We start from the raw sequence: 25,372 nt of genomic DNA, 5'->3' as shown, positions 1-25,372 counted from the left end.
ATCCAAAATTAAACCCGTTTTTCACTCGCATTAATCCGCCTGCTCCGGTTCCCCCACCGCCGCGACTCGTAGAAGGGGAACCAACATATTTGGTTAATCGTATTCTGGACTCAAGGCGGAGGGGACGCGGAATCCAGTACTTGGTGGACTGGGAAGGTTACGGTCCGGAGGAGAGAAGTTGGGTGCCTGCTAGAGACATCCTGGATCACTCCCTTATTGATGATTACAATCGACAGGTAAGGGAGTCTGGGGACGCAGGAGGCGTTCCTAGGAGGGGGGGTACTGTCACGGTTCATGAATTCGCTGTTTTCTTCATGTCTCGTGTAATTGTTGTTATGTGTGTGTGAGCGTGTGTGAGTGGGCGTTACCGCTCGTTCCGCTGATCAGCGTACCAGCTGATCTCATTCTCTGCACCAGCTGCTGCAAATCATCTCTCATATTTATACTCATCACACTCTCCTCTCTTTGTCAGATCGTTGTTTGGTGTTCACAGTGTTTGTTCCTCGCGTGTCCTGTCTGCAGTCCTGGTCCGGTTCGAGTTCCTGTTCAGTGTCTTCTCGGTTTCGTCTCGTCTGGATATTCACCTGCACTTGGATTCACGACCAGCACTCTTCACCTGCACGCTGACCATCTAGTCCCTGCGCCACCAGCCCACCCGTGTTGCTTGGACATTGATCTTTTCACCCTCTCAATAAAGATTACTTGCATCATTGCTTCCGCTTGTGATTGTGACAGTCATAAAGACGCATTTTACTGATCAATGTCCTTCTAAATTCAGAAAAATCTGTGCGTACTGAAGGTAAGTTTTGGGATATTTTTCCTATATCCTTAAGTCTTAACACTTTGGCAACAGTTTGGTTTTGGACAACAGAAGAGTTGGGAGGAACACTTTCAGTTCCCTCAATTCCCTGAGATCTTCTTTCGACACATACCTTTACTGAATCTACAGGCTTATCAGTTACTGATTGGATGGCTACATCTGTTTCAAAGAAAGCTTTTAAATCAGGATAATTGTTATCAGGCTGACTTACTTCTTCCACATCAGTTTTTCCTATAGCTTTGTTGCGGTTCAATTTCTTGGTTAAAGAGGAAACTTTAGCCCGGAGCTCATTGATCTGTTTCTATAGCTCTGAGTTGCGTTTAGACTGTTCTGTAGCTAGTGCTAAACCAAATTCTCTGTGACAACAGATAATTGCTTCCACACTGTTCTTGCGAACACTTGCTCCTAGAACCTTTTTACACTCTTCTACAGACCAAATCTTATCTGGATGAATCTCATATTTCTGTGTTAGTTCTTGTCTAACTTTTTCAGTGACTATTAGATCCACCTGTTCTCCTAACAGTGTTTTAAATTCGCTATCTGACCACAAAGGAGTAGCAAGGCCACCTTTTTTAGTTGTGGAGATTAGTCTAGCACTTTTCTTAATCATTTTGTGGATTTCTTTACCACACAAACAAACACTAAACTTCTCTGATCACAGAGGGTACGCCTGTTAACACAAATCAACTATTGTTAAACTTCCTTGTTACCAACACATCACAAACTATTAGCATGTTACGCTAATCTTCCCTAAAAGAAAAATGCAAAGGATCTTTCACCTTAACTTTTAGAGGATAAAAAAAACAAAAACACTAAATCTTCTCTGATCAAAAGAGGCTACACTCGATAACAGTTAACCTTCCTTGCCCAGAGCAAAGGGTAACACACAAAATATTAGCACGTTACGCTAATCTTCTCTAAAAGGAAAATGCAAAGGATCTTTCACCTTCCTAACTTTTAGAGGATAAACACATCCCTGTTTGAACAGAGGTTCACCAATATTAACACGTAATGTTAACCTTCCCTAACTTTAGAGGATACCTTCTCTAGCACCGTAGAGGCTATACTTTCATCTTTAAAATAAACTTTTAAAGGGTAACTTTGTTAGCCAAACACTGCAGCTGTCTGATAACTGTTCTCTGACGGCGCAGAGATTTGTACTGGTCTTCAGTGGTTCTTTGAATAGAGTGAAACTCACTAAATCGTTGTTTATACGGAAAGGATTCCGTCTGGAACGCAGTCAAAAAAAGTTTGTTCTTTGTTGAGCTTTGAAGTTTCAGAATTCAGTTCTGGAACTCAGTCTTTGTTTAGTGGAGATTTCAGTTCTGGAACTCAGTCTTTGTTGAGTGGAGATTTCAGTTCTGGATTCAGGTAAGATTCTCTCTGGAATGCAGTCAGATCTTTGATCTTTGATCTTTGAATCTGGATTCAGGTGAAGTTAATTCTATCCGGGTCACAGGGCACCATCTGTAGTGAACTTTTTCCTTGTAGAAAAGTTAGAAGCTCAGACCAGGAGACGGAGGAAGTTTTCCAAGCAGAAGTTATTTTATTGCTTGTCGCTGCAGTCATACCAACATCGTCTGACTTCTTGAGTCAAACATTGTAATATATATACATTATAAGAGGGAGGGATTACATTGTGATGGTGGAAACTCATATACAGGTTTAGGAACCTGTATTAAAAGAGAGAGGGAAAAAACCTATTCAAACCCTGAGACTCCAGAACGTGAATGACAGGACTCTCTCTTGCTAAGACAAAAGCTCGCGGGAGTCTCCAAGAGTTTCACTAACATGTTTCATTTAACTTACAATAGAAAGAAAACCCGTCTGACAGCTGTATATAGAGACACAGAATAAGACAGGACTTTCGTGCTCCACAGCTGAATGCTAAATTCAATTTACAGAACTTTCTCAGTTTATATATGATAGTATTAGAAGTTAAATTAAATATTTGACAAAGTTGTATTCCTTCAATGTATCTCTCACGCATGTTTTGCATCATCCCGCAAAATCACCTCTACTGTCCTGCAACAGAGCAATAACCAGGTGGTTATCTAGAAGAGAGAAGGTGCAATAATGTAAAATATGTGAAAATATGTTTACAAACAAGAGGATTGTGCATGTATATATATTTGTCATATACACTCACCTAAAGGATTATTAGGAACACCTGTTCAATTTCTCATTAATGCAATTATCTAATCAACCAATCACATGGCAGTTGCTTCAATGCATTTAGGGGTGTGTTCCTGTTCAAGACAATCTCCTGAACTCCAAACTGAATGTCAGAATGGGAAAGAAAGGTGATTTAAGCAATTTTGAGCGTGGCATGGTTGTCGGTGCCAGACGGGCCAGTCTGAGTATTTCACAATCTGAAGGTTTCTAGGGTTTACAAAGAATGGTGTGAAAAGGGAAAAACATCCAGTATGTAGTAGTCCTGGGGGCAAAAATGCCTTGTTGATGCTAGAGGTCAGAGGAGATGGGCTGACTGATTCAAGCTGATAGAAGAGCAACTTTGACTGAAATAACCACTCGTTACAACCGAGGTATGCAGCAAAGCATTTGTGAAGCCACACCACGCACAACCTTGAGGCGGATGGGCTACAACAGTAGAAGACCCCACCGGGTGCCACTCATCTCCACTACAAATAGGAAAAAGAGCTCACCAAAATTGGACCGTTGAAGACTGGAAAAATGTTGCATGGTCTGTTGAGTCTCGATATCTGTTGAGACATTCAGATGGTAGAGTCAGAATTTGGCGTAAACAGAATGAGAACATGGATCCATCATGCCTTGTTACTACTGTGCAGGCTGGTGGTGGTGATGTAATGGTGTGGGGGATGTTTTCTTGGCACACTTTAGGCCCCTTAGTGCCAATTGGGCATCGTTTAAATGCCACGGCCTACCTGAGCATTGTTTCTGACCATGTCAGATGGCCATGTTTCTGATGGCTACTTCCAGCAGGATAATGCACCATGTCACAAAGCTTGAATCATTTCAAATTGGTTTCTTGATCATGACAATGAGTTCACTGTACTAAAATGGCCCCCACAGTCACCCGATCTCAACCCAATAGAGCAGAGGTCTTCAATCCTGCTCCTGGAGGGCCGGTGACCTGCAGAGTTTAGTTCCAACCCTAATCAAACACACCTGAATCAGCTAATCAAGCTCTTCAGGATTGCTTCCCACAAATCTCCATAAACACTCCAACATTTCTAAAGAATGCTTTCACCACCTTGTTGAATCAATGCCACGTAGAATTAAGGCAGTTCTGAAGGCGAAAGGGGGTCAAACAGTATTAGTATGGCGTTCCTAATAATCCTTTAGGTGAGTGTATATATGACATTAAAAAATAAGAAAAATTAGGCTACAAAACACAAAATTACAAAAATTTTAACAAAAATGAGAATTACAAAAAAAGTACAAACAATTAAATCTAATTAAAAATATTTAATATAAATATTACAAAATATTAACAATAGTGTATTAATGATGAAAATATCACTGGTTTTAACATCATATTTATTTTATTCCAGCATGTTTTTTAAAGGGCATGTATTATGCCCCTTTTTACAAGATGTAAAATAAGTGTGAAGTTTTAGCTCAAGTTCCCAACAGATCATTTTTTATAGCATGTTCAAATTGTCACTTTTTGGGGCTGAGAAAAATGCACTGTTATGGTGTGTATCCCTTTAAATGCATAATGGAGTTGGAAAATAATGCCCACAGAGCCAGAGAATATATGAGCTGTCAAAGTGCGCATTCTCACTTTCATTTCTGCCGTGATCACTGATTAGTAACGTTAGGCCTATTGTTAGGCCAGCACCCTGTAGCCAAGGATGCTAAGCAGGGTTGAGCCCGGTTAGTACCTGGATGGGAGACCTGAAAACCAGGTTGCTGCTGGAAGAGGTGTTAGAGGCCAGCAGGGGGCTCTCACCCTGTGGTTTGTGTGGGTCCTAACGCCCCAGTATAGTCATGGGGACACTATACTGTCAAAAAAGCACCGTCCTTCGGATGAGATGTTAAACCGAGACCTGACTCTCTGTGATCACAAAAAAGCCCAGGGTGACTTTCGAAAGAGTAGTGATGTAACCCCGGCATCCTGGCCAAATTTGCCCAGTGTCCTCTGTCCATCATGGCCTCCGAATCATCCCTATTTATTCATTGGTTGAGGAGACCCCCCCTTCTATGTACAGCGCTTTGAGTGTAGAGAAAATCGCTATATAATTGTAATGAATTATTATTATTATTATTATTATTATTATTATTGCTCCGGAGACTGTAAGCTTGATCATGAACAGTTGGTAGTACAGATCCATCCTCGAGTAACAACTGGAGTAAATGAAGACTGCTATGTTTATTCTTACATCAACAACAAAACACCTCAATCTACGGTGTCTGAGAGAGCTCAATGCGCTGCAACTGAAGAAAACACATGCAAATAGAAGAACACCCACAAATTAAGAAAAAACCTTCATCAGTTTCACAACACGTGTGTTCCAAATACTCACAACACAACCAAATACAGAAACGCGCAGCAAAAGTTCACAACACAACCAAATACAGAAACGTGCTGCAAATAACACAATACAACGTTCTAAATGTTTCCAGGGGATCCCAATTAGGGATGAACTCGGCTGGGACGTGCTTATTGCTCGAGAACAAGCATCCCTATGCCCTACTCCCTTCGAAGGGCAGACGGCAGGGCCCTTGAAGAGCCCTTGAAGTGTAGACTTTGGATTGAGCAGGGCACTAGTGTGCCATTATGTAGCCGTTTGGAAGGCACTTGATGAAGGGAGCAATAAAAGACAATGTAATATTCTCATTATTTTCACCTGGGATGTTCCCATGACAACGCAGCACGGTGTCCATAAGCTGAATAGCTGTTATGAGGACAGAAATATCTTATTAATATTGTTTACATAGCGGTTGCTTATATATATATATATATATATATATATATATATATATATATATATATATATATATATATATATATATATATATATATATAATATAATATAATTTTTTTTTTTTTTTTTTACAAAAAAGCTTTTACAATATCTGTAATATATATATGTGTGTGTGAGTGTCTCCACTTTAAACTTTGGACCCTCCATTAACTAACATTTCTTATGAATCTTTTCTTTATGCAAATTTAAACATAGCATGACAAAATTTGTACAATGCAACTGATGTATAAATTTATATCTTTCCCCTCTTGTTCTTTTTCTTTTATTTATTTATTTAGTTTTCAGCTCATTGTTCTTTTCTCATTTGTATTCTGATGACATTGCACATATTGTAAATACATTTTGAATATTGTATACAAAGTTGTATGTCATAAATGTCATCTCTGTAATGTTTTGCAAAAGTTAAAAGAAATAAATTCAAATAAAATAAAGTAGCCTAGACTTTTGAGCTGTAAGCAAGTCCCAGCCAGGTTCGTCACTTATTGGGGTCCCTGGAAACATTTCCGCTGTGTTCTGTGTTATTTGCAGCGCGTTTCTGTATTTGGTTGTGTTGTGTTGTGAGTATTTGGACCACACATGTGTTGTGAAACTGATGAAGATTTTTTCTTAGTTTGTGGGTGTTATTTCTTAGTGCTTATGATTTGATAGTGCTTATGATTTATAGGGATTAAAAAAAAAAGCACTGGGTGGATTTTTATCATTATAGGGTGGTTGTGTACACACACTGCCAACAGACATCTATGTTCAAACGTAAAAGTGGATTTATTAAACCAAAACTTACTTTTTTTAATGTTTTGTTTAATCTTCATTCCCTTTCCTCCTCTGCTGCTTTAAATTATTTCTTTCTCTTTTGGATAACATTCATTGTCATCCAGGGATGAGAGCGGTGATTCACTGACTCATTTCTTTTATAATCAGCCTCTGTATGAGCTGCCAAATGAAAAAAGTCCTCTCGTTCCCAGTGTGAAGCTCAGTCTCTCACATCCTGCGAGTTAGAGCGCGATTGCGACAGGTTGAGTCAGCACAAAGAGTCGTGTGAAAGGAATGTATTATACACATGGCTGTTACTCTCAGTTATGGACTTCCCCAACTTTATGCCAGCACACTAAACTTGTCCTTTCTTATTTGAAATTACAGAGTTGCTTCTTTACACAATTCTCTATGTTCTTGTTACTATTCATATTCTAGGTTTGAAACAAATATGTAAGTGAACTCGTCGGATTTGCCTAAACCTTTTAACACACAATGGATACATGGCCCAAAAGGCCTATTTTAAAAGGGGGTGTCCAAAAGTTTCCTGTTTTTAGCTGACAGGAGTGGCACCTGGTGTGTTCTTCTGGTGCTGTAATCCAGCTGCTTCAAAGTACAACGTTTTTTTGCGTTCAGATATGCTCTTTTGCAGACCCCGGTTGGTTATTTGAGTTACTGTTGCCTTTTTATCAGCTCGAACCAGTCTGGCCATTCTCCTCTGACCTCTGGCATCAACAAGGCGTTTTCGCCCACAGAACTGCTGCTCACTGGATTTTTTTTTTTTTTGTTGACCATTCTCTTTAAATCCTTGAGATGATTGTGCGTGAAAATCCCAATAGATCAGCAGTTTATGAAATACTCCGACTAGCCCATCTGTTTCAAACAACCATGCCACGTTCAAAGTCACTTAAATCACCTTTCTTCCCCATTCTGATGCTCAATTTGAACTTTAGCAGATCGTCTTGACCATGTTTACACGTATGGATTTGCTGCTATGTGATCACAGGAAAAAGCATGCATTGACTACAACACAATCAGTTATTAATATTTAGTTGGTTTTCTCTTGATGTTGCATGTGTTCATAATTTATTTATGACAGTCATGGCCAGAAATAATGTCCGCACAATTTGGCATGTTTCATTGCGTTATCACAAATGAAACATTTGACTCCAAGCACAACTACATTATATGATTACAAAATCTTTGACAATTTCTTAATAATATTTAAATAAAGGGTGAAGATGTCAATTTTCTTAGGCCGGACATCACTTTTGGCCACTATGCATTTCTTATGCATGCATTATTGCTGCAGAGTCTTACAAAGAAAAAAACAGTTTTCATGTACAGTATGTCCTCATGGTTTAGTGTCTGTACACTGCTCACTCTCTATGGTGAAGTTCTGTACAATGTGACAACAGGTGCATGCACTCTTACAAATGGTCTGACCCAGCTGGTATGAGGTGTATTAAAAGATGCCACAGGGTAAAACAGAAAGTGGCAAACAATTCCAGGGACAGTCTTTACTGGAAGTCTTTCTGTATTCCTGTAACACTTAAAACAGACTCAACAAATGTTTAGTTTAGCACCACACTTTGTAAAGCATTGATTGGTAAACTATTATTATAAATATGCAATTTAATGTCGGATGTTGAAATAATGACTAGTCATGCAAGGAAAATAACTAACATTTGGTTGTGACATGGTTTAATCATTGACCTTCAAATGCTTGTTGTTTTTTGAAAGTTGTCTGCAAAGTATTACATGAATCTACAGAATGCAATGATTTTTTTCAGAAGGTCTTGCTCATCATTGCAAACAGTGTCTCTTCAGCAGCATACCACTTAATACATGCAGCAGCAGTCAATACAGGATCAACCTATTCTACCATTGTCTTATTCTTACTCCCTTTAGGACCTGACCCAATTTACAACTGGTAGAAGATAAGAGAGCAAAGGGCAGCTCCTTCAAACCGTGTAATCACACATTAACTTATGCTGAGTGCTTGAGGAACTTTGCCAAAGATTTCATTTGATGTCAGGCATCCCTGATCTCCATACCTTTCATTAACTGCAGTATTTATCATATAATGATGACCATCTTTAGTGTGCATTTCTGTAGCCTGCACTGCAGCAATTTTCAAACAACCCAGGCAACATTTCATGGTGGGGTCAATGTATGTGTTATATAGGTTTGAGATATGGTCCCCACATAGGACAAACCTTACCTCAAGGTCATATCATGCCTACTGATCAGGAGCTAAGTTTGAGTCATTCTGACAAATTCTTTACTGAATGAACTCCCAGGGGAACTATTTACATGACACTGTTTTCAGATAAAAACTGGAAACTTTATACGCGTTTTGGCTGTTCATTTACACGACAACAGGATTTTGGGGGCCTGAAAATGCAAACGTGCATTTGCAAACCTTCACGTGCAAAATGAAAAAGGTTTCAAAGTGCAAGTTTTTTAAAACAATACCGTTATTGTCTTTGTGTAAACTACAAAAACGTGAATTTGTGAAAACGGTGACGTTATGCTCATGCGTATTACATGTTTAGTATATAGGTGTTTAGCCAACTATTGGCCTGGCAGCATAATACAGCATTTTAATCGTTTTCGCAGATCTGTGTGAACAAGGCTCATTTTGACAATGTTGTCGTCTGCATGCAAAAAACGCAAAGGAAAAACTTTTCCATTTTTAGTACATTGTTGTCGTGTAAACGTACCGTGAGATTCAGAGCGGCCATTGAATCAACATCTTCTCTTAATTGCTCTGCCACTAAGAAAACAAATATATGTTCTCAATTTATCTATATACCCCACACTTTAAATTCTAGAATTGAATATCTTACCATAAGCCCCATGGTACTGCAAAGAAATTCAGAAAGTCAGACACAATGTAATAATATGACAAGGGGAAAAAAAATCTCTAAAGACTCTAAAACTGTGGGGTTCAAGATTGAGTAAATTCCTACTGTATGTGGGTCCTAGCATGAAAAAGCTTGTGAACCCATGCTTTAGCACACTATGGAGTGAATCTAACAAGCATGGGCCATTTATGGTGACCTGATGTGACCAATCATATAACCATGCAGGTCTCCTTTATAGTGGACAATGCCTTTTTAATACAGATTTGAATTGTTTCTGAAAGGCATGTTGATTTAAAATGAGTCACACAATATGCAGTGGAGATAAAACAATAAAGCAACCTGCTTTGGAGTGACTTGGGCATTGTGGGAAGGCAGTGTGAGAGGAAAAGAAATATAAAATGATGAAAAGAAAAAAATAGGAAAGGGAAATATATCTTAGTCTGTGATGGAGGACTGTGACTGTTGGCTTCATACCAAACCTAGAGCTCAAATGCCTTATCAGAGCTGTTGCTTTTCATCTTCTGCCATCACATAGAAAGCTACTTAAAAGCAAAGACTGGCTGGAATAGCTGAGATATCAGAGAGCTTTGAAGGTTCGGCCAAATTGGTACTTTATCAAGCAGAACACATAACTTCAATAATGTTACATTATCATATTTGCCATGATATACCTAACTGCTTTTGCAGCCTGTTGTTGCACTGCAGATTTAGCAATAGCAATGTGCCAGCTGTGCAAAAAGTTGTCTGAGATTTATAGCTTGTAGTACAGGCTACTCTAAAATGTAAGCTAAATATAGAGGAGATTCCAGAGAGTGCTGAACAGAATACCAGAGCGGTTTCAGTCTCAATGACTGACTGACTTTCACTAATTGAGGTCAATATCTGGAACAAAACAGAAAGACTGAGCCCACAGCCTGAATCTATTTATTCTTTGAAGAGGTGCTAAAAGTATAAACAGAACACCAATGTTCTTGACCTCAGCAAGCAACAATGTGTTAGACTATTCAGACTATCTGACATAGCGGCAGTTCTGTGCAGCATGAACATGATTTCTGCATGGCCAGCCACCCATTCCAAGACACCCCAAGGCCAATATCTATCTATCCACTATAATGAACTGAAATGGAGAAAATGTATTATTTATTCCAAATGTATACAGTGGATAAGAAGTTCAGAGTCATGGGATGCTGTTATGGAATTCTTGGAAATTCCCTAAAATGAAGAGGATAACCCGGTTGAGGTAAATTTCATCTTTAGTGCACTGAGGTCCATAAGATTTCAGACCCAGACCAAGGCCACGTTTCTCAAGGCCAAGACCACGTTCACCCACCACCATGATGTTATTGTTGGAAACTTTCATACCTTGGTCTAAGTGCCAAAGGTCTGGAAATCCAGAGCAGAGCAAGCGTCTGGACATCTTGGCAAGCACCACTTGAAAACAGTGTCGGTTTCCTGCTCTATATCAAACGATCACCAGAACTGAAAGGTTACTGCAGCATTACAGAGACATGATTACATTCAACTTTTTATCTTTTGTCACTTATGTGGTGCAGATAACATCATATTTTGAGTTTCTATTTATTAAACTAATCTCATTGTATTAACACAGATTTTTTTTATTTCAATGAACTCAAAATTTTAAGGCAACCAAGCAACTTACCTTTTTAAGTTAAACAAACAATTTCATGTTTTTACAGTGTAGAAGATTGACCCATGATATCTCATCTTTATCTCTCTTATTTACTCAAGAGGTCTATTTCATAACAGTCCCCTGTCACACGCACATTTTACTTTAAGTCTTTTGTCCAGGAAGGGAGAATAAATACAGAATGTATTTTGTGTTCACTTATAGTTATGATAAGAGCACTTGTTAGCACACAGAGGAATCCACACAACATATACTTGCTCTTAAGCCTCTGGAGAACGTTTATTTAGACAGCCCATCTGCCAAAATGCCATAAGCCCAACAGGAATATCAAACAGGGTTGCAGCCATACTGAGAACATCCTACACAAGCACACTGTAAAAGTAATCACACATATGGAGCACAGAAGAATAAATGTTTGGAAGTAAATGGGGTTTCAATGTTGTTTTCCCTATTGACTTACATTATATGTACTGTACAAAAACATTCTTCAAAATATCTTCTTTTATGTTCTACAGAAGAAAGAAAGTCATTAAGGGTTAGAACAACATGAGGATGAGTAAAATGTTATCATTTTTTAGGTGAACTATAATTCCTACAAATAAAATTGGGATTATGAACATACATTTTAGCAATAAAAGTTATAAAGCTTGAAAACAACATCTATATTCTCAGGTGCTACTTTTGGCCCAGGGCTTCCTCAAGCGCGCTCAGCATTCCAGCAGAACTGCGCAGGCTAACGCTTGTGCCGAGCTACTCATACTGTGTCACTGCAGATGTAAATCAGATGGTAAGACAGGCCATATGGTGAAGTTTATCCGTCTCCCCGCTGACTGGAGTACAGTCATCTGGAACTGATCTGACTCCGACCGTGTATAATCTGAGAGGTTACAGCCCTCTGACCTCAAAGATGATCTGTTTGTTTTGGGGGCGTTGCATCAGCCCTGGGAATGTGTTTTCTTTAGCTGGGGGAGAAGGATGGGCGATACGGGTCCATAAAGGGGTTGTGTGATTTACAGAGGATAGCCAACTTTAAGAGGAAGAAACAGGAAGAGGGTTGCTTAATCGCTCTGTTCAAAAACATATAGCGTGTTTCCTAAGTAGGCCTCATTTGTAAAGCATCCTATAGACAAACTCCTACGCAAATGCTGGCTCAGAAGGAAAGCGACTCTGCCTAAGATTCCTTCTTTTGGCCAAATTATAATTCTTTTTGGAGAAAGCAATCTCAGAATGGCAATGTGACAAGCTCAGAGAGTATTTTTATTTATTTATATTACCCCATAGAAATTTTTTTAAGAAAATATTTGTTAAATAGTTATATGCCATGCATCAAACTATTGATTTAAAGATGATGATGATGATGATGATTGTATGTATATTTTATGCTTATTATATATTTAAGTAGTTTGAGAGCATTGGGAGACTGACTTGCAGTGCTAAAGATTGTTTTTTAGTGCAATTTGCTTGTGATACTGATTGAAATGTCTCTGAAAAAATATGTAGTTTTGTTTCCAGACATTTGAATAAAACTTTCGAAAAAGTCCAGTACAAACATTACTACCGCTCATCAACAGCAGCTGTCCCAGTTACTAGGTAAAAAGAGCAATCCTCTGTAGGCTAGACTACCCAACATAACAACGATTTGACCTTCGTGGACTTTGAAAGTGTGGCCTTTGAAGTCTGCATTCTTCGAAGGATGCAGCCTCTGAACTGGGAAACAGCTATCGTTTGCTGTTAGCATGTCGCTAAGATAACAACAGAATAGAGTGCAACAGTTCGGTTCCAGAAATTAAAATCCCAATCACTTTCTCTATAGAGAAGTTGATTTTTTAAAACTTTTATACCTTTGGAGAAAGCTCTATTGTGAGCTTTGAGATTGTTAATCGATGGTATATGCTTTTGATAAAGCCGTTGGTCTGCATTATATGTATTTGTTTCATTTCTGGTGAAAAACAGAGTTCACCATGGTCCATTTATGTACATAAGGAGAATAAACTATCTATAAAATTTCATCTTGTCAACATTTGAACAACTTTAAAGTTGTTGTTTTTTACATTTGTATCGTTACATATTCGAGTGTAACCTGGCAAAAATCCAGTCGTCACTGGTACGCAATGAATCTTGGGATAGGCTGTGCTGCGGATGATCCAATCGTTCTATCCTTCACAGTCCAGGAAACGAAAGACACATTTGTAGGCCACATTTAGGCTGCAGCCTTGGTCCCACCTTGTTCCTCCAACTCTAAGTCCCTCCTGTCTCCTCCCACCATCCATCTGCTCCGCCCTGGTCCCTACTTCCTGGTCATCTGTTGGTTCACCTACGGTGTGAGGGGGCGCCTTCTGGGAGGAGGAAGAACTGTTACTGTTATGTCTTCATTTAGTTTGTCTTGTCTTGTTCAGTTCATTTGCCCTCATTGTGTATCTTAGTTAACCATTCACACCTATTTCTGTTCTGTTTACCCAGTGAGTAATATTCGTCTTCCTGGAATAAATATCACTTATTTGGATTATCTTCGTCTTCGTGTGCTTTCCTTGTTTACCCGCCTTTTTAGCAGCGTGACAATTAACTTACAGTCCACATTTCACATATTAACATAACTGAGTGGAGCTATTGCAACTGTTACTTTTGGACTTAATGTGTTTTTTTTTCTTCTTTTTTTTTCTGAGGAGGCCATCACCTCCACCTCAGTTTGGTATAGCCGAACAGTAACCTTTACTAATTTTAAAGTTTTTCTTTCCATTCATGTGGTCCATTATGTCTGCTTCTGATGATGGAAAAATAATCATTTTTTGAATTTGAATTTTTTTCAAAGTGAATTTTTTTTTTCATTTAGCTGACGCTTTTATCCAAAGCGACTTACAATTGCTATACATGTCAGAGGTCGCACACCTCTGGAGCAACTAGGGGTTAAGTGTCTTGCTCAGGGACACATAGGTGTGTCACAGTGGGTGAACACATTCGAACTCGGGTCTCTCACACCAAAGGCATGTGTCTTATCCACTGCGCCATCACCACTCCTATATTACACCACACAATACATTCAGTACATTATCTATTAAATGTTTCCTCCTGTCAATTCAGGCCAGTGGAAACCTGGAAATGTAACTAAGCAGTCAGGATGAGAAATGTTCTTCCATATACCACACTGTGACTGAATATAAAATATGTACTGGTCTATTCATATGTGTCGCTGATGTGCTTCTATTCGTGGTCTAGACAGATTGTTTCCCATACAAAGTATGTACCTGTCGAACTGGTTTGTTCATGTCGATACTGAAGCAGTATGTGCACAAACTTGTTTTCTTCTGGTTCTGAAAGTGTATCGTTTTACTGCCAGTAAGATATTTTCATGGTTATTATGAAATAGATCTTTTGGACAAAGATCCATTTGAGGGAAACACAGACTGAATGGTGGTCAAATCATTTATTATTGGTGTTACACAACTCAAGCAGCAGAATTATGGGGCGCACTGGCCAGACCTCAAATCAATCTAAGACATTTCCATTCAAACCAATACTAAATCTTCACAAATTAATTTAGTGATAATTATATTCACATATGTATACTTAAAAAACAATTTCAATTTCCACGTATAAAAAGACAACTTAAAATCTAACAAGATTTAGTGCAAAGGCAGAAACAGTAAAAAAAAAAAAAAAAAAACTATTGTTTTTATTTTACAATTTCCAGTACAAAAAAATAGTGAGGTTAGAGATGTGTGTCTGCAATCGGGATCCGCCGCAGCTCTACGATCTGAGAGTTAGCCACACTACCTCCATCATGACTGCCGTGGATTGACTCGTTGTCACTCATGTTAAGGCCAGAACCTGTGTGTAGGTAAACCATTATTCTCATATTTTGGTTTCTTCTAAAGAAACATAACTAGTATTCATCCAAAAAAAAAAAAAAAAGTTCAAGGGAACTACCATTTTGGATAAAGGGACGTACCCGTTTTTAAGGCAAATATGAGGTCATCAAACTCCTGTGACTCCTCGTCCTGCACCAGATTAGTGTTGATGAACCCTCCTTCTGTGATGTAGGTCTCGTCCTGAGGACTCGGTTTGAAAACACTGCTGGGTTGACTGCTGGGCCTCAGTGAAGCTCTCTCCCAGTCTGCAGAGATCTGCAAAACATAACAAAAAGGGTCTTCAGATGTCAGAAAAGGCAAACAACTACTATTTTTTCAAAGCTTAAGCAAATTAAAATGACTTCTAGTTTGTGTACCAAGTCTGAGCTTAAATGACCCACACAAATCAGCCCTGAATTCACCGGATTGTCTGGTGCTGGGGTCATTCAGAGGTTACAAAGGCTTGGATTTCTATAGAGTTTTGCTAGGATGGGTTTGTGGGGTGAATCAGAGTTCACTAGAATTCATATGTTATGTAATGAATTCTGGTATAGCTGAGGATGAGATTTTTATATGTGAGGGAAATTAATAATGTTATAAGATAGTTATTTTCAAAATAAAGTTCTTTTGAACTTTCTATTCATCAAAAATTTGTTGGGTTTCTACAAAAATTTTAAGCAGAACAACTTATCTATCATCAACAATGATAAAAATAAGAAACGTTTCGGCACACTTCACAATCATTATACAGTAATAAAGTACTTACAAATCATTTGCAAACTATTTGCTTATAATTAATTTATAGCTAATGAAGGCTCTATATGTAAAAAAACCTACTGTAGATAATTTTGACAAATATTGTTTAATTTTAATTAATGTTTTATTTATGCTTTGTTAACAACTTATTACTCATAAGTGATGTACAGTATTTTAAACCAGAAGTGAGTTAATGGTTATTAAGTAAATAAATAGTTCTCACTTTAGATTAGGTCACGGAAAATGTCATTACGTGCTTAAACAATTTTTAGATCTGTGACCTAATCTAAATTGATAGCTATTTACCGTTAATAAGCTGTAAACAAAACATCAAACATATCTAGTTCTGTACATATGAGCTACATATGAATTATTATAAACAATAATAATTTTGTTAATTTCAGTGACAATGAATGAAGTACTCACTATTTGTCTTTAGCCTTTTAATAAATGAACAATGTAGAGACTGCAATATACAAACTATGAATTTACTATAAGCACTTCATTACTTTATACGTATTATAAAGTGTTACCAATGTTTCTTGAGCACCAAATCAGCATACATTACAAAGATTTTTGTGATTTTCATGTGATTTTTTAAATATATTAAAATAGAAAACTTTTTAATTGTAACAATATTTCACGTCGTTACTGTTTTTACTGAATTATTGATTAAATAAATGCAGCCTTTTTCGAGCCCAAACTTTTGAATGGTAGTGTATAACAATACCAATAAAAGTTATAGCCTATATCATGATTTATGACTTAAAAGATCCATTTTAATTTTATCTAAAATAATCATGACAATACTAGCTTTGGGAAATCCAGTTCATTAAATACTTTATAAGAGGTTAATTTCACTTGATTATTTTTATCTTTTTCTAAACTTGACTGATACAAAAACCTGATGGACCAAACAATAATTATTCATAATCAGAGAATGATAAATTCTCACGTTCTTACAGTAAAGCAGCCGATACGCAATGAACAATACAAAAGCATAACACTGCAAAACAAACACCATTTAATAATGACTTCACCTCGGCTGGTTTGAGGCACGACGCTTTACATTTCAACATTACTCCAGGTTTCTTTGTTATGTTGTTATCCTAAAAACAGTCATGTAGCCATTTTTTGTAATATAAATGGTACAGCAAACTCTTTACCAGTAGACATATTTATAATGTTTCCACATATAAGAGACACAACAAATTAAATAGAGACTGCTAATGTTTTGAATAGTCGGTTATATCCATCACACTAACCCTCTGACTACATCTTGTGTCATAAATCTACTCTTTCACTCATTTTAATCATCAAAGCAAAGAACAATTTGCCTCATTAAACACAACATTGTGACACAGTACATCTGGGCCTTCCCTCCCTTTAATGTGTTTCCTAATGGCAATGGCTTCATTTCCTTTGCTTTTCCCAGGAGGATGGAGGGAGAGGCCACTCCAGTCCACCATGTCCCAGGCACCACATTCTGGTACAATAACCCATCAGCAGTCCTGTAATCAGAACAGAATGTACGCTGGGTGAACTGAGCACCACCAGGCACCTACTCAAGTTTGTTTGAAGAGCCTGAGGAGATGGCCACCCCTCCAGTGTGTGGTTTCTTTTCCTCCCTCTACCGGTCACCTCCTCCCCACCCAACCGTCTCTTGTCCCGAGGCAACATGTGACACTACGAGCCAATTTAAGCCAGAAGTCAGTGCTTTCATGAACAAAACAGGATTACCTCTTAAGTCTGCACTAGAGGTCAAAAAGTGGCACAGTACTATTGATTTGGACCCTCATGCTGAATTGTCAAATCAAAATTGAGAAAGGCTGGGAAACTATATAGCATCAATGGATTCAACTACGCAGACAAGGTTTTGGGAAAACATCGGCTTTAGTTGAATAAATAAATATATTTACAATTTAAGGCTTTTTGCATTGATTTTTCTCTTGAATAAAAGCTTTATACAATTTTTGGAGGATGAACTTAATCCAGACCTCTTCATTTGCACCCACACACTGAAAAGGCAAACCCTAGCACTGACAGTACAAACAGAAATTACCAAAAAGTAGAGAGAACTATGCAAAAGTTGCATCCTGTGAATATATCTGTGACATATAATAACTATACACTGTTCAAACTAGAAACCATGGGAAGGCTAACACATTGGATTCTGTATTTATCGTGCAAATTATGGCACAGCTTCTATTAGGCTATTAGAAAATAATCATGCTATTGTATAAAATGTTTCATGAACCTCATGAAAGTTTTAAAGAGTATCTCGCTCTATCTGAAAGCTACTGTCCAAGTTCATCTAAAATCGAACAGTAGTTAAAGGATTAGTTCACCTCAAAATGGAAATTTCCTAATAATTTACTCACCCCAATGCCATCCAAGATATCCATGTCTTTCTTTCCTCAGTGGAAAAGAAGTTTTTTGAGGAAAACATTTCTGGATTTTTCTTCGAATAATGGACTTCAATGACAACCACTGTTTTGAAGTCCAAATCAATGCAGGACATGGACATGACCTTTCAACGTGATGACGTAGTTCCCGGCGCGTTGCAGATCAGCTCAATCCGAACAATTGTAGTTAAAAAGTATATATATATATATATATATATATATATTTTTTTTTTTTTAATTGACCTATCGTTTCGCTAGATAAGACTCTCTACATCAGCTGCGATCGTGCACAGCATTTTTAAGCACTTCAAAGACCTTTGAAACTGCAGTGATTTGGACTTCAAAACAGTGGTTGTCATCGAAGTCCATTATTCTAAGTAAAATCCAGAAATGTTTTCCTCAAAAAACTTATTTTGTCTTCCACTGAGGAAAGAAAGGCATGGATATCTTGGATGGCATTGGGGTGAGTAAATTATTAGGAAATTTTCATTTTGAGGTGAAATAATCCTTTAAAACTAAAGACCAAGCAAATAATTGAATATTATCATAAAATAAATAAATAAACAAAATAGGTCAAGATTCTGCAGCCAATGAGATTGTTTGCTGAACATTTAAATAGTCTGGTTCAGTGTTTGCTGTAAGCTGCTCCTGCAGCAGGGCTCAACGTTCATCAGAGTTTCTCTAAAACCCTCCACCTCCCCCAGCTCCACCTGTCTAGATTTATGTATGTGTATTCATGCAGCAGCAGCATATCTTACATGCTCTTGCTCTGCAGGAGCAGGAGAAGCATGTAGCAGATCTAATTCGTCAAGACTAAATACTTCATGCATTTTGATCTTGACGGACTAGATATGCTGCACATATATCCAATAATATACTGAAACTATTCAGAGACTTGTCATGATTGGAAAAATATATACAGTATAAATATATTATACTCAATTTGTTTAAGCTGTAGTATACTTTCAATCTCACTTATAAAAGAACAGAGTCTTGAGAACAGCTCAGACTGCAGGAAACTGAGATATTTCCTTTAAAAATATCTCCTCTAAAAGCCTTTCTTGATCTCTGCCGATATTTCCCATGCAGCCTGTGCTCTCTCCACAGACCTGTCTCTCTCCTCCTAACCTCCTGTACACCCTCTTTCCTGGATCTGTGAAAAGTTTACATTGAGGGCTCAAAGGAATGCGAGCTTCTACACCAGGCCTCTTTATTGCATAACACTTTCACAGTCTATGTGTGCGTGAGCAGACTTGATGAACAAACACAGGTCTGAGAATCCTCTGCTTCAGCCTGATGATGATAAATAGGTGGTTATGCAAACACACATATATCTAAATGCAACCAATTAGAGGCCGACCGATATAGATTTTTGGGGGCTGATGCCGATATCGATATTTGAGAGTAAAAAGCCTGATATATCGGCCAATATTATTTATATGTATATTATAATACAGTAGCAATATGTGTATATTATAGTACAGAACCAGTCAAAAGTTTGGACACACTTTCCCTTTCGTGTGTACAAACGTTTGACTGATACTCTATATAGAATACAGTATACATGAACATAATATATATATATATATCGGTCGTTGTTGCTCGCGTCGCAACAGCTGTTTACCCTGGACGCGGCAAAGAGCCTGTTACAAAGCACAACGAGGCATCAGTTTAATGCCGGAGATTTGTCGTTCGAGTCATGCCGCATCCAGTGTGAACAACATCACTGATTATAATGGGTTCAACTGTCTTTTGTCGCATCGCGCCGCTTGCGTCCGGTGTCTTGTTCAGGCACCAGAAGACCAGCAGTCAAGCGGTGTCTTAAAGGTAAGTTGCTAACTAGTTAGCAATGCGGTGTTGGCTTGAGTCTGTTGAATGGTGACTTAACGCTACGTTGTCACCTGGTGAGACACTATAAAGTAAATAATTTCACCCTCACAACGAGCTTATCATACTCGTTTACTACATTAGCTAGTTAGCCATGTTTCATACCCTGTCAGTGGAGTGGAAGCTAATGTGTGCGCGCATCTTACACCGTGTCTGAAGAGACCTCATTACTGAAGTCAAAGGGGTGACTTGTGACACCACAGTGACATGGGTCGCCAGTAGCAAATAATGGAGCGTGCTCTGCTGGACAAACTACGTAGTGACACAATTTACAAGCATTTTATCCGCGTTATATGTTCTGTAAAAAAAAAAAAGATTATATCGGCGGTATATTTGCATCATATACGCCGATACTGATATATCTGCGACAGGCTCATATCGGCCGATACTATCGGCAGACCGATATATCGGTCGGGATCTACTACCAATGTAATGTTACAAGAAAATGTCTGCTAGGAAAAGCTGTCAGATGCCACTGCCAAATAAAGCATGTGCAATAACTGATCATTAGAAATATTTATCAAAACCATCAGTAACAGACGCACCTCCTCCATGGCACTGATGAGGTTCTGTGTAGACTTGCTGATTTCTCCTCCACCGACGGTAACGGCACCGGTGCTCTGAAACATGGAGTCCGGGCTGCCGTGACCATTCATCTCCACGGTGTAGGTTGCCTTAGCTGGCCAGAAGACCTGACTATGCATTATGAAGTACACGGAAAACACATACAGACCCTGGGAAAAGATGAATCATAAGTTAGAAGAGATCAGCACACTGTCACATCAGACGAATTTAGTTATTTCCTCTTTTCTGTTGAGAAAAGTAATGCAGGATCTTCATATTATCCTAGTCAACATTAAATGTTTGGAACTCTCTATTAACTATGTATCAGCATTTAGGACCACAATTTTTGTATAATATTCAAACCGGATTCAGAGAGGGCTAATGTAAAACTCTTTCAGGAGCAACATTGTAAAGACTATCACATAATGTGTCCATCTGTTTGACATTCCAAATGTGTTTGTGCAACTAATCAAAAAGAACAAACATCACCAAACATTTAGTCTCCAAATCCAGATGACATTTTTTAACAGAATTACATCATTTCCCTCCCTCTGACATCATTGTCAATGAGGGTCTGGCCAACCGTGAATGATAATGGTCAGTAGCACCCAACCGAATATTGCTGTACACACACTCTTGCCAAATATCTCATGAACACCAGCAATGTTGTAACAAATGTGACATATGGGTGACAAATTGCAGGTGAAACTAAAATGAGTGGAGAAAAGTGCTGAGCTTTTGGTAATACAGAAGTCGGAAATATATGAAGATGATATAAAAAATCAAACTGAACCCTTCCAAGCTCCAAAATGTAACAAATTATGCTTTATTTTATACTGCTGTAATTATTACTTAATATCAGAAGCGTTTTATATTATCAGGACATGTAGATATCCATCCGTGTTAGATATAGATCCGGGTCGCTGAAGACCCGAATATTCAATAATGATGGCAAATATGCAAAACATTCATACATTCAAATATTTTATATTAATTTATATATAATATATTTCGATTTTGTGTATGTATACATTAAATGTGTATATATTGGAATTAAAATATCCAAACGAAAGGTAAACATAATGTAGACTTTTCTGAAACCACTGAAGCTCAACATCAAAGGCAGGAAAAGTAAAAAGTGGACATAGACACACACACACACACACACACACACACACACACACACACACACACACACACACACACACACACACACACACACACACACACACACACACACACACACACACACACACACACACACACACACACACCTCACAAAAATAGAGCATTGATTTCAGGGCTCATTTAAAGACTATACTGTGGGCAGCCTGTGCTCCACTGAACAGCTTTATCACTGCTACCTGAAAGACACACAAATGTCCAGAGGCTAGACCAGCATGCTCAATTTTATTCTGCTAGTTATATAACTGTTCTCAGTTCAGGACAGAAAAGTGTTTTTTTACTACCTCAGATATAAGGGAAATGAGTTGACATGACCACTAGTTAAAGGAATAACCTTTAAAGGAGTCGTCAACGCAAATTTACTCATCTGCATATCATTCAAGACACAACAGCATAATTAAAGTTTTTGCATAAGTAACATAAAAGTCATCTATTTGACCCGTACGCCATATTCCAAGTCTTCACAAATTTGGAAACCTGTGTGCCTGAAACTTGTGTGAGGAACACACTGAAATTGAAGCTGTTATTCACAGATAATCTACACAATTTTTTAAGTACAATCAACTTGGATGTTTAAGTAATTTAAACTTATATTACATTAAACTGACTTTTAAAAATGAATTGAATATCGTATAACTTATAAGAAAAGTTGAAAATTGCTTAACTTATTTTGGTGAGTTAAAGCAATGTAAAAACATATGTTGTCATAACTTATTGATCATATAATTTTGTACAGTGTGTGATATTTTAATATTTTTGAAAGAAGTCTCAAGCTGAACAATTCTGCATATATTTGATCAAAAATACAGTAAAAAAACAATGTACAATGCAAGTCTTTATTGATCAATTTAATTATTGAATACATTTATTTAAAAAAAAAAATTCTTACCAGTTGCATAGAAGGAAGTAGTATATCAAGATAAATACTCTTGCTGACTACTGAAGAATGCCTTGATATCTTTTTTTTTTTACTTTCTCTATTATACATCCTCACATCCGTAAATCAGCTGTGGTTCATATAAAGCTGTTTACAGGCTTCCCAATCAGGCAGGACTAGCAGCACCATTCAAATGACATTACTGCAGTTTAATTACATTTACAGCAACAGCCACTGAGAATATAAGAGGGCGATGGAAAATTAGCATCAGGAAAAACCAGCACACGAAAACTGATGCTCAGGGCTTGATTATTGAAAACAGACTGGAACGTTTGCAGGAAATAAGGGAAATGTGTAGTGAATGGTTTAAGCTGTAAAATATCACATATACATATAAATGATTCCTGAATAATTCCTTTTTTCAACAAATTTTATCAACACAGCCACAAATGTCTCAACAGGCCGGCCTCCCACATGTTTGTGAATATTTTCCAGAGGAGGAGGTCATGTTTAGTTGTAGGCACTGTTGACATTTATGTGGTCATTTAGAGTTTGAATCAAAGGGAGTCAAAACAAAATGTAGGTGCTATGTATGCTCTTTCTAGGAGAAGGGCATCATGTTTAACCATGTTTTGGCTGTGTCAGAAACAATAACAGCTTCTCTGACCTGCTATTAGTCAGTCTGTAATTTAGGACAATCAACACAGAAGCAGAACAAATATTCTCAACTGTGTGTTTATGTTGTTTACACTAACTGTAACAGTGAGGACATATTGAGGACAGCAATCACTGATATGGATGGTTTTATATTTTCTGCTGTTGGTAAGGAATTTTGGTTAAAAAGTTACTTTTTACTCGAACTTGGTACGGAACAACAGCCACAAGAGACCATCTGAACAATACGTCCATGTCAAACTCAGTGTCAACAAACTTTAAGAGATATTTAGCTTGTTATGCTGCATTTTACTATATAAATCAGTCTGTTGCACATATACATTATACACGTCTATATGATGCTGTTTCTTTTTTGCATAGAGATGAAATACTGAGTACAAAATAAGATAGAGTTTTCTTTTTTTCTTCTTCCTTGAACAGATGCAGGTTTATGCAATACATGTTCTGTGTAAAGTTGCAACAAATTATTAACAGTGAAGGTCCATCAGCCTAAAGGTGCATGTAACAGAAAACTTTGTTGGAAAAATCTAGTCATTTCAAAAGGAATCAGAGGTTTGCAGATTTTGCTTACATTCAAGTTGTTCACACATATTCAACGCACTGACCAACAGGAAGGCTTGGTATGAAAGTGACTTTTGTGGGAGCTGTGCTTCTTGCAGCTCTACAATTTTGCACAATGGACCCGTTTTTGCTCCTTAAAGGGACAGTTCACCCAAAAATGAAAATTCTGTCAAAACATCTTATTTTGTGTTTAGCAAAAGAACGAAATTCATAAAGCATTAGAGCATGAGTAAATTATGACAGAATTTTCATTTTTGGGTGAACTGTCCCTTTAATAGTTATGTAACATTTTAACGTATACAATCTTGAGCGAAAAGTTTAAACTTTCTTCTTCCTTTTCTTCCTTGTAACACAATCCTGATGATAAAGAGTTATTAAGAGAAACCATCATATGAAGTTACCATCAAGTGTTAACTTCTTCCAGCACTGGTCTATTGACTGCAGTGGTTCCAAGTCAACAGATAAACAAACTCTCTCCATCATATAATGACTCTGAACATAGTCCACCCACTCTCATGGCCAGTATCTTTAAGACCAGAGCCTTTAGAAATCAATAGACTGTAAAACTGCAGTAGCTATCTTTCCTGTCTATCTATAACGGGTATAAACTATACGACACAACAGCAGACTGGGCAGTAGTGCAGTGATAGTGAGGTGATTGTGAGAGTAATACATGTATTCAGAGATAAGATGGCTGTTTGCAGGTCTTACACTAAATGAGGAGCCCTTTGGGCCCTTAAATGTGAAGATTACCTGTATCGATCTATTTTCAGTATTAGTACTGGTGCACTCAAGCTGTGGACCATTAAATCAAACTGAATGTGATTCTGGGGATCAGAATTTTATTACTTTTACAGTTCAATGACAACATATTTTAAGAGATAAGATTAGACAGCACACATTTAACACCAACCACAACTTGCTCTGTTTTGAGAAATTCTCCATCTATAACCACATCCCCATAAAAAATAAATAAATAAATAACCACTCAAAGGATTGGCATCAGTAAGGGTGTCTGTAATTGTTTTTTTAAACGTTTTTGCAGCCTCATGCTCACCAAAGCTGCATTTATTTGATCAAACAAAGTAATAGTAACAGTAATATTGTGAAATATTATATAATATATTATTTAAAATGTTATTTATTCCATTGCAAGGCTGAATTTTTCTTCAGTGTCACATGATCATTCACAAGGAGCATTTGTTATTATTATCAATGTTAAAAACAGTTGTGCTGCTTAGTATTTTTGGAAACATACTTTTTTCAGGATTATTTGAATAGAAAGTTTAAAAAAACTGCATTTATATGAAATAAAATCTTTTTTTTAACATTATAAATGCCTTAACTGTCACTTTTGATCAATTTAATGCATCCTTGCTGAATAAATGTATAAATCAATAAAAATCAATAGCCCCAAACTTTTGAACCATAAATACAATAAACAAAGATTCATGCAATCACAATGGATGGAAAGTGTTCATTAATATCGCTTATTGTTAACCCCTTAAGTGTCATGGTTATAATTCAATAATGCTTTGGAATACGGTCTTGTTTTA

General features: G+C 37.5%; 1 protein-coding gene across 2 annotated transcripts in view; it reads right to left on the bottom strand.

Annotated features, from left to right (window-relative positions):
* Positions 1 to 14,467: 14,467 nt before the first annotated feature.
* The window catches only part of adgrv1 (adhesion G protein-coupled receptor V1), a 171,912-nt gene continuing 161,007 nt past the window's right edge, over positions 14,468 to 25,372 (bottom strand). For both annotated transcript variants that reach the window (XM_077231608.1, XM_077231609.1), the window contains 3 exons: positions 20,500 to 20,688; positions 15,008 to 15,182; positions 14,468 to 14,886 (listed from right to left, as the gene is read on the bottom strand). In XM_077231608.1, coding sequence (XP_077087723.1) covers positions 14,768 to 14,886; positions 15,008 to 15,182; positions 20,500 to 20,688 — 483 coding nt within the window. In that variant the 3' untranslated portion in view covers positions 14,468 to 14,767. The remainder of the gene's footprint in view (positions 14,887 to 15,007; positions 15,183 to 20,499; positions 20,689 to 25,372) is intronic.

This window comes from Siphateles boraxobius, unplaced genomic scaffold (genome assembly GCF_051911475.1).
Source record: "Siphateles boraxobius isolate OS27281-9 unplaced genomic scaffold, OSU_SipBor_1 16, whole genome shotgun sequence".
Taxonomy (NCBI): Eukaryota; Metazoa; Chordata; class Actinopteri; order Cypriniformes; family Leuciscidae; genus Siphateles; species Siphateles boraxobius.
Note: the sequence above shows the minus strand (reverse complement) of the source record. Positions and strands in the feature narration are given on the sequence as shown.